Source organism: Nelumbo lutea, chromosome 5 (assembly GCF_056320005.1).
Source record: "Nelumbo lutea isolate HS-2025 chromosome 5, American lotus-T2T, whole genome shotgun sequence".
NCBI lineage: Eukaryota > Viridiplantae > Streptophyta > Magnoliopsida > Proteales > Nelumbonaceae > Nelumbo > Nelumbo lutea.
The window spans coordinates 20,761,356-20,774,940 of NC_142688.1; the positions used below are offsets into that span (position 1 = coordinate 20,761,356).

Below are 13,585 nucleotides of genomic sequence, written 5' to 3' on the forward strand. Positions count from 1 at the left end.
GAAAGAAATAACATGCAATTTTTGGGTTCATGAATTATGGGCTATATAAATTAAAAAATAAATAAATAATAAAGCATACATGGGAAGTGGGAACACCACCACTTGTGCAAAGAATAGGTGGCATTCATTCATTGGGTCTACAGCAAAGTCAATAGCCCTAGGTACAGCAGATCCGGCTTCTTTATAAGCGGATACAGAGATTAATGTATCCTTTCCTTTTTCTTTGGGGAAAGAAAAAGTCTAGTTTATTGTGAAATTTACTGAAAGAAAAGGGTATATTAGCAAATTAAAAGTCATCTTGATATCTGAAACTCCTTTTCTTAAAATTGAGGAAAGAATATCCTGTGGCAAACAAATTGAACTGGGAAAAGAACAACAGAATTTAAGTGCATAAAATAGGCTACAACCTTAAATATGAAGTTACCAGTTGCAACTGGCAACAGATTTATATAGATAATTGCTTGCACAGATAAACTGTCTTGTGACAATTTACAGTTGAATAACTGTCTTGTGACATGTACAGTTGAATAATCGCAGGGAAAAGTGCACCAAGAAATACCAGAACTGATCATATCAAAAAGCAGCTACCTCCATTCATACAGCACGACTTCACAATTTTGTTAGTAAAAAGCCAGAACAACCGGCTGAAACAACGTGAATGAGTAACCAATTAATTGTAATTACATATATATTCATACAGTTAGCAAGACAGACCAACCTACTCATGAGTTCCTATCTGCTGCTAAAGTTTCAAAAGCACACTGTGCTGAAGCATCATGGTGACAAGTCGCCAAAGATACTTCTTTAACCCAAATTCCCTTAGAGATACTTCTTTAACCAATCATGGAGCTTCAGCACCATGTTTTGCTGATGAAGCAAGAGACCCATCACCTATGGATCATATCAAGCTTAATATGTTGCTTATACTTTCCCTTGATAAGCTCATAAGCATGTAAACTGGTCAGCTCATGTGGAAATATACACAAATAACTGTACCTGGACCCTGTTTGTTGTCCTCCATGATATAGACCATCCAAGTCGCCAAAGCTCATAAGAGAGCTAAAGATCTGGGCTTTGAGAATATTACCAACTTTCTTCCAAAAAAGTGAGCAGCCTTGGAAGATGGCTTTTTCCCTTTGGAGTGCTTTGCAGGGTCCCGTGACAAGTCAGGGTCCAGTCCAGGGTGACAAGTCGAACTTTCAAGATGATCATTATGTCTTACATCTTTCAAAATCCTAAGCAATTCCATTGCACCCTCCTTCCCTCCGATATTCCCATTGACTGATATAATGACCAAAGATGAGATAACGCCCTCGTCCATGACCATCTGGCAATACTTTATGCACTGAGAACATAAAGAAAGGAGAACAGTCACCGAATATTCTTGTTCCTCAGGATTCCCCGTCTCAAGTAATTTTGCAATGGAAGTTAAACATCCATTGGTTTCAGCAACTTCTTTCCTTGCTTCTTCAATATCACACAAGTTGTTTAGAATTTTAATGCAATGCCCTGCAAGTAAACTATCACTGAAAAGCGGAATCAACTTTGGGATACATCCCAAGGACAGAATACAGGACCCAATGTCTCTGTTTAAGGACAAGTTATACAATATTCTAGTAGCAGGAGCCTGGAATTCTCTAATTTGAGTATCAAGCATGTTTAGGATGGAAGGAAGAGCACCAGACATCACAATCTTTGATCGACAATGCCGGTGGCTTGACAAAACTTCCATAATCACAAGAACTTCTTCAGTGATTTCAGAGTTGAGAAAATTAACCAATAAATGAAACATCTCTTCACTTAAAGGTGGTATTGCACTGCACAAAACAGCACAAAATGTGAAAATAAGAAAAATAGGGAATCTTCTTTAAAATCATATATTAGAAAGGTGAAAGGAAATGCAAGCATGACCATGAAGGCATGAACATTCATAGTCAAGGCTAAACAAACTAGGAACATGAACAAGGACCATAAGCACAAGATAAGAATATAACATTTCATCATCTGAAAATTTTTTTTCAACATTCTACAGTTAAGAGACACACTAGGTGGTGCCATGCAATGACTGGAAAAAACATGTTCTTTGGTAAATTTAAGCCATGCAACCATGCCAGACTGCCAGTTTTACATGATATCAGCTGAGAGAAACCAATTTTTACACCCACTGGATGAGTCAAAAATTAGAAGCATATAAAAACAAATAAATTAGAATCACATGGGACATCTATCAAATTTTTAAACCCATTTGAAAAATAAATTATCTTGTATGCATTCTATAGGGGATAAAGGATTTTCAAGGAAAGAAGGACTTATTAGACATAGCCACCAGCAAAAGCGAAGGACAAATTACCTGGTCTCCCTAAGTAATGCCAAAAGCACTTGAGCACCATCCTTTTGTGCTTTTGTATCATTAACATCACATGCACACTTCAAAAATCTAACTAGTGAGTCAACAGAACTATTAGATAACACAAAATAGCATGATCGGTAATTGTCTTTCCAATGCTTTTTAGTGTCTTCCACAGCTTTGCATTGTGATTCCCACGGAAGTGCAGCAAGTTTAGAGAGCAACTGTGAAATTTTCTCACTGTTAAAACTTTCAAAAGATTGGGATTTGTGGAAATTGCAATTCCCTTGAGAGGATATAAAACTTGAGCTATCTGTCACCTTAACATGAGAAGAATCAGAAACATAACTAACATCTGAAGAGTCAATAGATATGGTACTGACATCAATCCTAAGATGTGCATCATTTAGAGAACTGCCAAAGCTAGCAATGGAATTGGAAGATGAAGTTTTCCACGAGTAAAATGCTGCAGGAATTGGTTGTGAACATGGGCTAGGAATTGTGACCTCATGCTCTTTACACCACTTGCAAATAAGGTCCTTCATTAGATAGTTTGGAGTAATAGATAGATGTGGCAACTTTTTATGAGTCTTTGGACATGTTCCGTTGCCCTCATTGAGCCACTTCTCTATCCACGCCCTTTCAAAGGTTTCTCCAGAAGCAATAGTGACAGGATCATGCATAAGTATTGAAGAAATGGGGCATCTGAATTCCTTGGGAGGTATTGCTGTACAAGATTTATAATTTCGAGCATCTCTATACCCATATTCTACATCATTTTTCTGATCAATTGACTGACCACATATAGCACCACTGCATATATAGTCTTCGCTTGAACGTACACTTTCATACTGAGCAGTGGCATTCTCTGTTTCATCACCCTCATATGATTTGCCATATTTCCTCAGAAGATATAGAAGATACTTAAGGATCCTCTCCTTCTTCTCAGTGTCATGGAATTTATCAATTAGCTTCTTAATAGCTCTTCTCTCTATCAATAGAGCCTTTGGGGATGTAAGTTTCAGTCTCAAAGCTGCAAGCTTAAATGCCTCAGCTTCAGAAGTTTCCATTGAATCAGACATAGATACGTCCTTCCTAATCAACTCTAATACAACCTTCCCAACCTCTTCTTCAGAGGATTCCAGCAGAAACTCTGAAGTCCTAAGATCGTTGATGATTCCAGATATCTGCAGAGAACATTTTACTACAAAATTATACCAAAGGAATATGATAAAGAAATAAAATCAAATAGTCATAGCAGAGTTAGGAGTAACGATTGGATTCTATTTGAGAGGTATGAACCTTATGAATAACCCAATCAAGTGCTCTTGGCAAATTGATCTCCAAATTTTCTTTTAGAAACCATTTAGCACTGTTATTTTAAGGAGAACTCTTAAGGAGACAAGATCTAGTAGGCACACCCTAGTGAGCACACTGAGCAAGCACTCAATAAACATTCTGACAGCTGTCTTAGAATTTCGTTTTGAATCATTTCAATGGTAGGCTGGGGGTTTTTTATGGGACAGGTATCAAAAAATTTATTGAGTGCTTATTCAGTGTGTTCACCAATAGGCTGGGGGTTTTTTATGGGACAGGTATCAAAAAATTTATTGAGTGCTTATTCAGTGTGTTCACCAATCCTACCTGATCCGGACACAGGTTTTTAAATATCCCAAACAAACCTTACTCTAGAAAGGGTTTCAGAACAAAATCTCCTTGAATATTTTAAGAAGGAACGGAGAAAGACAAGGTAGAGACTAGAGAACAAAAATCGCAAGATGTTTTATTTCAGAAAAAGGATTCAGATATAAGATTAACATCATAACCCTTCATGATTTTCTTGAAAAAAAATCCATTCATGATTTGAATCATGAATTGCATCATAAATTGAAAGATTTTGACAATTATGGATATGATACCTGGATACCCATACAAGAGTGCTGCATCGTGTTGATACTTCAGTTTTTATTGCAAATTTTGTATCCAATACCATATCCAGTTGTGTCATTGCTGTAAATATGGTTGTAATATCTTTTGGATACATTTTGTAATAATGAGGCTCCCATAAACCTAGTTTGAGCCAGCTATATCCAAGCTAGCTCTTTCTAATTTTCTGATTGTCACTACATTAATAAAATTATTGTTGATCTGTTGTCAATATAAGAGTTAAAATTGCCCTGACATGAGAAACCTATTTTTAGCCAGCTAAACCTAAGTTATCTCTTTCTTCTTTTCTTATTGTCACTATCCTAATAAATTCTTGTTCCATATAAGAGTTAAAATAACATGAGGGATAAAGGTATTATTTGTTTTACAGATACCACACATCTAGACATGTGGCTGTAACATTGTAAAAAATGAAAGCAGAATATCATGTGGTATTGGAGGGACACTGATGATTGCAACCCCAACAAGTTCAAAGCATTAACTTCTCAGAATAAGATCAAAACAGCATGACGCTTTCTGTTGGTTGACGTTGAGTGGGGGATACATGCCTTCTTTAGTGGAAAAAACATGCCACCATTTTTCTACCAGTAATGGTTAGAGGTTTTATTAATATCAAATATGCCATCACAGTTTTGTACATTGTCTTAATTACACTATTACCCCATTGTAACTTTCTATTGCTTGTTGCAATGGTAAAATCTCAGGCTGACAAGTGTAAGAATGTTGGTTTGAGCCTGAGAGGGGCCACTTAGTGCAAGAAAATTCCAAAGATCAGGTTCATAACTAATCTACCCCTCCCAAGACCCCAGATAACAAGGACCAACATTGGGTAATGACCCCTATTGTTCTAAAATTTCCTATTTCACACAACAAAAAATAATAAATAGGAAGTCCTTAGAGGAGAATAGAGACTGACAAACCTCTACTGCCAACACTATTGGAACCATATCTTGAATTTGACTTAAACTTCTAACAAGTTCATCACGTACTCTTTCAAACCTTGCAACCATGGTTTCCCCTCTAATTGCCTGAAAATGGTTTATGGAAAGCACAAGTTATTTAAAGAATGGCAAACAATCTCAAAGACTTCAGATGAATGAAGACAAATAGGTAATAGGCCACAAAAGGGAACATGGAAAAGCCCACAACATACATATAAAATGCCTTTATTTACAAAAGAAATTTACCAGAATCAGTAACTTTAAATTAAACATGTAGCTTCAGACATGGTAACAAAATAGTTTCCAGGAAAATTTAATGCCGTAATTTGTACAACTTTATGCAATATGAAATCTTTAATTCCATTATGATGATTTTGTTAGCTTGGCTTACCACTTGACAGGCTCTGAATATAGAGGCAAATTGATCTCAACAGAAATTTCAACCAGGGTGATTAATCAAAGAGAAAAAAGGATTTCCATAACTTCTAGTTACTTTTCCACTTCAAAATAGGTGGGTGGCCAGTTGTCAATCACTAATATATACCTTTACTGCCCTTATAGTTTGCTCGAAATTGCCATCTCGCACTCTGGGTTAATTGTTGGTTTGATTCAGTTTGGTTTCAGTTCAAAGCAGGTTAAACTGGGTCCATTGCCTTTTTTATGTCTATGCCCTTAAAGAGATATACAGTCACAACAAAAGAACCGGTTGCCTTGTAAAAGTAGTCAGTATTTCTACCACAGTTATGACAATGTCAGAAGCAAACAGCAAAGTGAGGTTACAGAATTCACCAGAATGCTTAAAAAGATTATCAAATCAGAATCCACAACCCCATTAAATTGTTACACATGATATGATCAAAATCAGGTTATCAAGTAATTGAATGGACACATTTCATCAGTTTCTCTCGTTCTTTAGAGTATAGTGTAACAGGACTCCAATTTTCAGTGTCTTGGATCAATTATCCATAGGAAGAAGAGGTTGAGAAGATGTAAATCATAGTATAGAGTTAGATCTGGATGGATAAAGTACAAATATGTTTTAGGAATCTTATGCATTTGCACATACACCAAAGCTGAAGGTGAAGTTACATGCATACATACCATATTGACATGGATGAATGGTAAAACCAAAGGAATTCCAACTAGAGAAGGAGATGTTTCGTGCAGGTTGAAAGTTCAAGAATGATAAAGGGAAGAACAAAAAAAAAAAACCTTGTTGACGTAGTGACTAGCGAGGCAAGATTTCTCGGTTCAATTCTTTAACAGAAGATATGACCTTAAATTGAGGCACAACCTCTGTTCAGGTAGTTAAGTATAAGATTCATGTTGCTAACCACATTTGGTTGGGATAAGGTAGATTGTGATGGTGATTATTTTATTTATTAATTAATTATTATGGTGAAGAAAGAAAAACTATATTAGAGGGAAAGGCAAAAGATGAGGGAGGGTTGCCAATTGCATAAACCCATATGCATAGCCCATGGCATCCTCCAATGCAAATGATAAGAGATCTCAGGGGAATCCATGTAGTATCCACATATATTGATTTACATCACAACAAAAGCAAGTAATCATAATCCATAGGCAGATTAGCTTCCCTATATACTAGTTAAAACCAAAGCAAATATCCTAAAAGTGAAACACTTAATGAGTAGAAAGACATGAGATGGATAAGGTCAATACAAGGAGTGGTGATCACTCACTAATGAATTCAATAGCCTCTTTAGAATTTGATATCATTTTCAGATTAATGTTCCAATTGCTAATGATCCATTTCCTAAAGCTTTCATTCTAATAGCCAAGTTTACCTCCAAATACTTTCCCCAACACTTAGATAATACAAGTCTGAATGATCTATGTAGGTTTTGTTCATCAAAAGCTGTTCTAAATGCATTGGCATTTTTTCTCTTTATTTATTCATTAGAAATCGTACCAAGTATAGCTTGCTAGCTTCAGTGCAATACTGAATGAGTAATTTGGCTTTCTCTATTGCACCGTTTATTGAGCACAGGGCTTCTATTCCAGATGTGCAACGTGGTCGAGAAGATTCTATGTATGGGAATATCCATAAGATTTGATCCACAGATTTCATAAGCTCCATGCACATTAAACGATGCACCTGTGTCATTGGATAATTCAGATAAGATGAATAAATAAATACATATAAAAACAGAAACTGAGAAACATTGCTACTCATAAATATTTAGATGAAAAAAAAAGGATATTGGAGGAAAAAAAACTAGTTTTGGTAGTTTAAAGTTCGCGAGAACAGATCCACAACTGTTGTTTGATAATATCATCCCCCCCCCTTCAACTAGTGTTATGCATCTTCATTCTTCTTAATATAAAACATATTTTCATAAAAATGAAACAAAAAAAAAAAACAAAATGAGATCCCCTTTCTCTTCTTCTTCTTCCTCCTCTTTAGGAGGCTTATGCCTCTTCATTTTGAACTATGCCTCATGCCTCTAGGTAGTGGAACGCTCCACATCACACCTTAACATTCATTGGTTCCTTCAAATGACTTCATTTCTGAGCCTATCTTTTCCAACTTTTCCACATCCATCTTAGTATATGCATTTCAGCCACATTCATTTTTTAGACATATTGTTTCTTGACTGCCCAACACTCTGCTTCATACAACATAGCTGGCCTTACAACTGTATTATAGAATTTTCCTTTTAATCTAAGTGGTATTCATCTATCACATTAGATTCTGGATGCATCCCTCCATTTTGCTCATTCTATGGTGTGGCTCATTTAGTTATCTCTTGGTCTCCAATCATATGTGTACCCTGATTTGTACTCCTATTATTATTAAATCAACATATCATATATTCTGTTTTAGTCCTTATTTTAAACCTCTTGTTTCTAAGGTATTTGTCCATAAATTTAATTTTTCATTTAATCCTTCATTAGTTTCATCAAACAATTTCATCAGCAAACAACGTAAACCATGAGACCACCTCCTGAATATGTTCAATCAATTCATCTATTGTTAAAACAAATAAATAAGGGCTAAGTGTTGAACCTTGGTGAAGGTCCATCATAATTGTAAAATCTAATTTCTCTCCCACAGGTGTTCTAACCTTGGTTGATGCACCCTCATGCATATATATCCTTAGTTAAGTCAATATACCCATTAGGAACCCCTTTTGTTTCCAAGATCTACCATATTATTTCTTTAGGGACTCTTTCGTATGCTTTATCTAGATTAATGAACACCATATAAGGATCCTTCCTCTTCTCTCTAAACTTTTTTTTATCAATCATCTCAAAAGAAAGATAGCTTCCATGCTTGATCTCCTTGGCATAAACCCAATTTGGGTCTCTAATATTTTTTTTGGACGTTGTAACCTCTGCTCAATTGTTCTCTCCCAAAGTTTCATGGTGTAGCTCATAAGTTTGATCCCTCGATAGTTATTACAACTTTGTATATCATCTTTTATTCTTAAATATAGGCATCATACTGCTCTTTCTCCATTCATTGGGCATCTTCTTTCCTTTCATTGTCTTATTGAATACCTTAGTTAACCACAACGAGCCTACCTATCATACATTTCCACAGTTCTATTGGAATATATATTTACATGAAAATAGTCTTATAAAATATTTAAAAGGGTATATAGTGCTGGGAAGGAATGAAATCATGCAGTTCTACCCAATTTGACTTTTTACCAGGCATGTAATCATTAGATCCCCGACATTCAAGCCTCAATAGTGTAAAGGTAACCCATTGCCACCCTCCACGTGAAGGTTCATATTCTTTTTATCTTTATTTTTGTTGTCTTCATTGCCAAAAATGAAAAAGAAGTAAAAAGCAAGAAAACTCATTAGGTTTTCAGAGAGGAAACTATATCCATTTCTTACTCTCTTGATCAATGAGAGGAAGGAATTTTTTGATCCCCTTTTTCCTGAAACTTTGCATTCTTTATTGAATTTTGTTCAGGTTGTCAATTGAATTTTTGTATCTTCTTATAATTACTCCACATTAGGATGTAATTAACTAATTCAAAATCCTATTCTGGCCCAGATTTCAATCTGAACTTATTACAAGGAAGTCAAGATGGTTTTCATAAAATTGATTAAAGATACAGAAAATTTGAATAGACAAGATGATAAAAATCTACATTTGGGGAAAACTCAACACGCTCAAACTGATATGCACAGAAAAGGCTATGGCAGTTATATCTACCTTAACATTGGAGCATGACAGCAATTGTGTAACTTCAGCAACATCTTTCCCCATCACACAAAAGTATCTTTGATCCTGAACATTCAAGTTAACAATTGAAAGCCCCACATTTAGCATTGTTTAAACATTACCTATCCATTCATATAAACAACAGTTCCTATTTAATCCTCTAAAAATCTTGTTAAGAAAGCTTCCAACATACAGTTTATTCAGTATATTGCTCTGTAACTCTCTACAGTACAGGAAAAAAATACTCATAAATAGATCAAGCTAAAATAATTATGATTTTCTATTATAAAAATATATTTTTAAGAGTAAGAACGTTCTAAAAATCCTTATAATGTTTCTTCAAATTGAGATCTATTACTAGAAGTATATTAGTTGTATGGGAACCCAATTGCAGGCAGAAAACAGATCTAAAAACTTGCTCCAGTATAATAATATTCTTTTGTCCTTCTTAATACAATATTAGTAACTTCCGAGAACATAAAACAAAAACACTTTTTATACAAAATGCCAAAAAAATGCATCACTTGGCTCCTGGGCCTCGAGATACATGCAGAAAATTCAAATTAATACTTGGGAGATGATTCAGGAAAAAAGATATTTTGTCAGTCAGGATTATTCAAAGCATATCCAAAAGAACAATACGACAAACAGGTTAATCAGATTTTATAACCTTCCGCGTTCGAGTTCAATAAAAAAGATAAGTATGGAAAATATTAGGATTAATCGCTGCACAGGAGAAATATGGAAAACATCAAGATAAGTACTTACCCTGCTAACTGAAAATCAGAATCCAAAGGCAGGGAATTTTCTCCAAGTTTCTCTTTTTCTTTTTTTTCCCGAAAGTGGCAACCCAGGTCCTCGCGAACTCCTTCTTCCTTAATACAGCGATGCAATAAAGAGAAAATTACCACTCCAGCAGATGACCCAATTAAGCGAATTCACTATACTTTAACGAAACCAAAACAACTCCTTCAACTTAAAATGGGCTTTTAATTAAAAGTTCAGCTCTCATAGTATCTTCCGAGCAGAACTTCCCAAGTTAAACCATGAGCAGAGCAAAGAAACGAAGAATATCTAAACCCTGAGAACATAATCCTTCTGTCCAAGTGACCAAGCTTCATTGAAAAGCCAGAACCATCAAAAGTAAAAGCAACATAGAACCATAACATACCCGGGACACCTACAAATAACTTCAAACAAACCGTCTACCCGTGCAGAAAGGGACCTGTTTCAACTTTCAAACAACTAGATCTTCCTTTGTTTGGACATGGTCGATGCAGGAGAGAGAGAGAGAGAGGAGGTCTCATCAACCGCTGACATTTTGTAAGCGTAAGTGTGGTCCCATCATAGGTGTAGTGTATTATTCACTCGTGATTGATTACGTAGCCCCCTTATACAATACATACAGCATCGTATTGAGAGCACTTACGTAAATATACCTTTGAAAGGGACAACACAGCAACGACATGACATGGCCCACTAATTAATAAACGTTAAACGTGGAACGTCGTCTGGGTGGAGCCTACTTTTGTTTAAGTGTAAAAAGAGGAAAACTGGAAAGGTAGTGTTAGAACTTAGCACTTAAAGGCCAATCCGGTCATGTCCGAATTAATTCGAAATAAAGAAATAACATTATCAAACAAATCACCTCATATTTCAATAAACTATATGGTATACGTTTCATTCATATCCAACTTCGACCAGCTATCATACTTAAAATCATTATAATTTGATTTAATTATGTCAAATCTCAAAATACAAAAATATCATTTTCACGATTATACTTGATGAATCGATTTTTATTGATGCATGGATTTTTTAGTTAAGTATCTCCTTATTTGGTCTGTTTCCAAGTAGCCGATGACTCAAGCTAAAGTGGACTTTGGTTGCCTAGCTGAGTCGAGCTGGGCAGGCTAGGTGGTGAGCTGGCTATAGTGTTGAGCTGCCTATGAGGTGTCGAACTAATCAAGTGGCGAGCTGCCAATGAGGTGCCGAACTGACCACGTGCCAAGCTGCCTGTGAGGTGCCGGGTTGATCAGGTGGCGAGTTACCTGTGAGGTGCCGAGTTGACCACGTGCCAAGTTGCCTGTGAGGTGTCGGGCTGACCAGGTGCCGAGCTGCCCGTGAGGTGTCGGGCTGCCTAGGTAGCGAGTTGCCTGGTGACAAGCTGGATTGATGAGGTTCATTACTCACCTACAAGGAACCAAATGTCAAATGACCCGAGGTGGCTAACCCGGCGAGGTCGTAGTAGACTACGAGCTAAAAATCACAAAGTATGAGAGTTAGAATTTGTTTACTTGCCTACTTGCCTCCTTGCCATTGGGGTTGATTTCTACAAGGTCGTCTAAGTGGTTTGAGATTCTCGGAGGTAACCGCCATGCACGTTGACCACCCTCTGGATCGTTCGGCACGTGAGCCAACTTCCAAGGATCGTGGGAGTGTTAGGATATACATGTCGAACTTATCGGTGAACACGTCTCGCAAGTCACCAGGTCGACGCCTGGGCCAGGCCGCCAACTCGGGTCTGGGGGCAGGCCACCAGCTCGCATTGGGCTAAGCTACGCCTGGGCCAGGCCACCAAGTTGGACACCATCAACTTGGCAAGTTGTTGCCTGAGTGCTTCCAGGTGTCACCTAGTTTTTCTGAGGTGTCATGTGTCACAATGGCATTGGAGGGCCAAATCCGCCCTCATCATTTGCCCCCCACTCTCGAGCCGAAAGTAACTCGACGAAGGGAGTAGATTGCTCATTTTGGCTTGAAATGACTAATTCAATGAGCTCGTAAGCATCGATTCAATTCCTTAGGCTCTGGGAGTGACTAGCAGTCCACTTTGCTTACCCTTGATTTTGCCCATGCCGAAGAGGCGACTGAGTCTTATATGCCCATGTCGAGGAGGCGACTGGGACTTATGTGGTGTCGATGTCTTTTATCAGCTCTGCACCTTATCAGCTCACCAGTTTGCGCCTGGGCCAGGTCACCAGGTCGGTGCTTGGACCAGGCTGCCAGGTCACGTCAGGGCCAGGTGCGTGGGCTTCACGCACCATATCTGAGATTTCTGCGAGTTCATCTAAGTGGTTCGAGATTCCTAGAGATAACCGCCATGTAGGTCGACTTCCAAGGATCATGAGAGTGTTAGGATATGTATGCCGAACTTGTCAGTGAGCACGTCTCACAGGTCGCCAGGTTGGCGCATGTGCCAGGCCGCCAGGCCGCTAGGTTGATACCATCAACTTGACAAGTTATTGCCTAAGTACTTCCGGGTGTCACCTAGTTGTTCTGGGGTGCTATGTGTCACAATGTCATTTGAGGGTCAAATCCCCCCTCATCAATACCCTTCAATTAGGTTCGACCAATGCATTTTAATCAATGCTGAACCCCTCTCAAACGGGCCCTACATTTAATATAGAAGGTATTATTTTTTGGGTACAGAAGAAATTACACTTGTAAATTTATTCACTATTTCATCATAATAATTTATGGCTATTAGGTCTCCATTTTGTAGATATGTGCTTTTTTTTTGAAAGTGAGTACAATGTTCAATGATGTCGTACTTGAGATGATTGTCATTCCTCCTTTCAAAGAATCGTTAAACCCGAAAGATTAAGCTATTGGTTGAGATTTTTATTTTTTAATACGTCTCTTCATACAATATACAACTAAACCATTTGGTCAAATAATTTTTTTTTTTTTAACTAAACAAAAAGATTTTAAAGCCATTTCAAGGAATTGTTCAACTTAAAAATTTTGAAACCTCTAAATATAAATATAAAGGTATAGGATCAAATTTGCATAATTGTATGCTATTTATTGAATCTTACGTGCACCCTGTTCTATCCCTAGTCTTTAATCTCCTTCTTATCTATAAAAAAACCCCTTCTCAAATGGGAGGGGAGGACGCAATCAACCAAGCAGGTGAGGAATGACGAGAGAGAGAATGAGAGAGGATGAATACATCGTGTTGATTAAATCCATTGAGAGAGAGAGAGAAAGGTTTTTGTCTTTGTCAAAGCCCTTCCCAATCTCAGTCCCAACCCATCGGCCATCGATAGGGATGTCGGTAGTTGGAGGGTTGGCGTTTTGTGGTAACTTCTGGTATTCTTTTTTCCTTTTGGATGAATAAATAAAATATTATGTTGAGTTGTTGAC

The 13,585-nt window shown here is 37.2% G+C and overlaps 1 protein-coding gene across 2 annotated transcripts; it reads right to left on the reverse strand.

The window, feature by feature from the left end:
* Positions 1-568: 568 nt before the first annotated feature.
* Positions 569-10,711, reverse strand: LOC148850864 (U-box domain-containing protein 5-like). 2 transcript variants are annotated; one of them, XM_088943242.1, is made up of 6 exons: positions 10,208-10,711; positions 9,431-9,505; positions 7,169-7,354; positions 5,215-5,322; positions 2,351-3,534; positions 569-1,817 (listed from the first exon to the last, which is right to left on the reverse strand). In XM_088943242.1, the coding sequence occupies exons 2-6, from the start codon at positions 9,482-9,484 to the stop codon at positions 1,049-1,051; spliced, it is 2,301 nt and encodes a 766-aa protein (XP_088799368.1). In that variant the 5' UTR covers positions 9,485-9,505; positions 10,208-10,711; the 3' UTR covers positions 569-1,048. The 2 variants fall into 2 exon arrangements, with proteins under 2 accessions (XP_088799368.1, XP_088799369.1); XM_088943243.1 differs by lacking the exon at positions 5,215-5,322 and having other exon boundaries at positions 10,208-10,595.
* Positions 10,712-13,585: the final 2,874 nt, after the last annotated feature.

Excerpts from the sequence above, each read along its gene's own strand:
- LOC148850864 (XM_088943242.1), bottom strand. The coding sequence starts at position 9,484 with ATGGGGAAAGATGTTGCTGAAGTTACACAATTGCTGTCATGCTCCAAT. Across the intron at positions 5,323-7,168 it reads AAGCTAGCAAGCTATACTTG|GCAATTAGAGGGGAAACCAT; the intron begins GTACGATTTCTA and ends AACCATTTTCAG. Across the intron at positions 1,818-2,350 it reads GCATTACTTAGGGAGACCAG|TGCAATACCACCTTTAAGTG; the intron begins GTAATTTGTCCT and ends TGTTTTGTGCAG.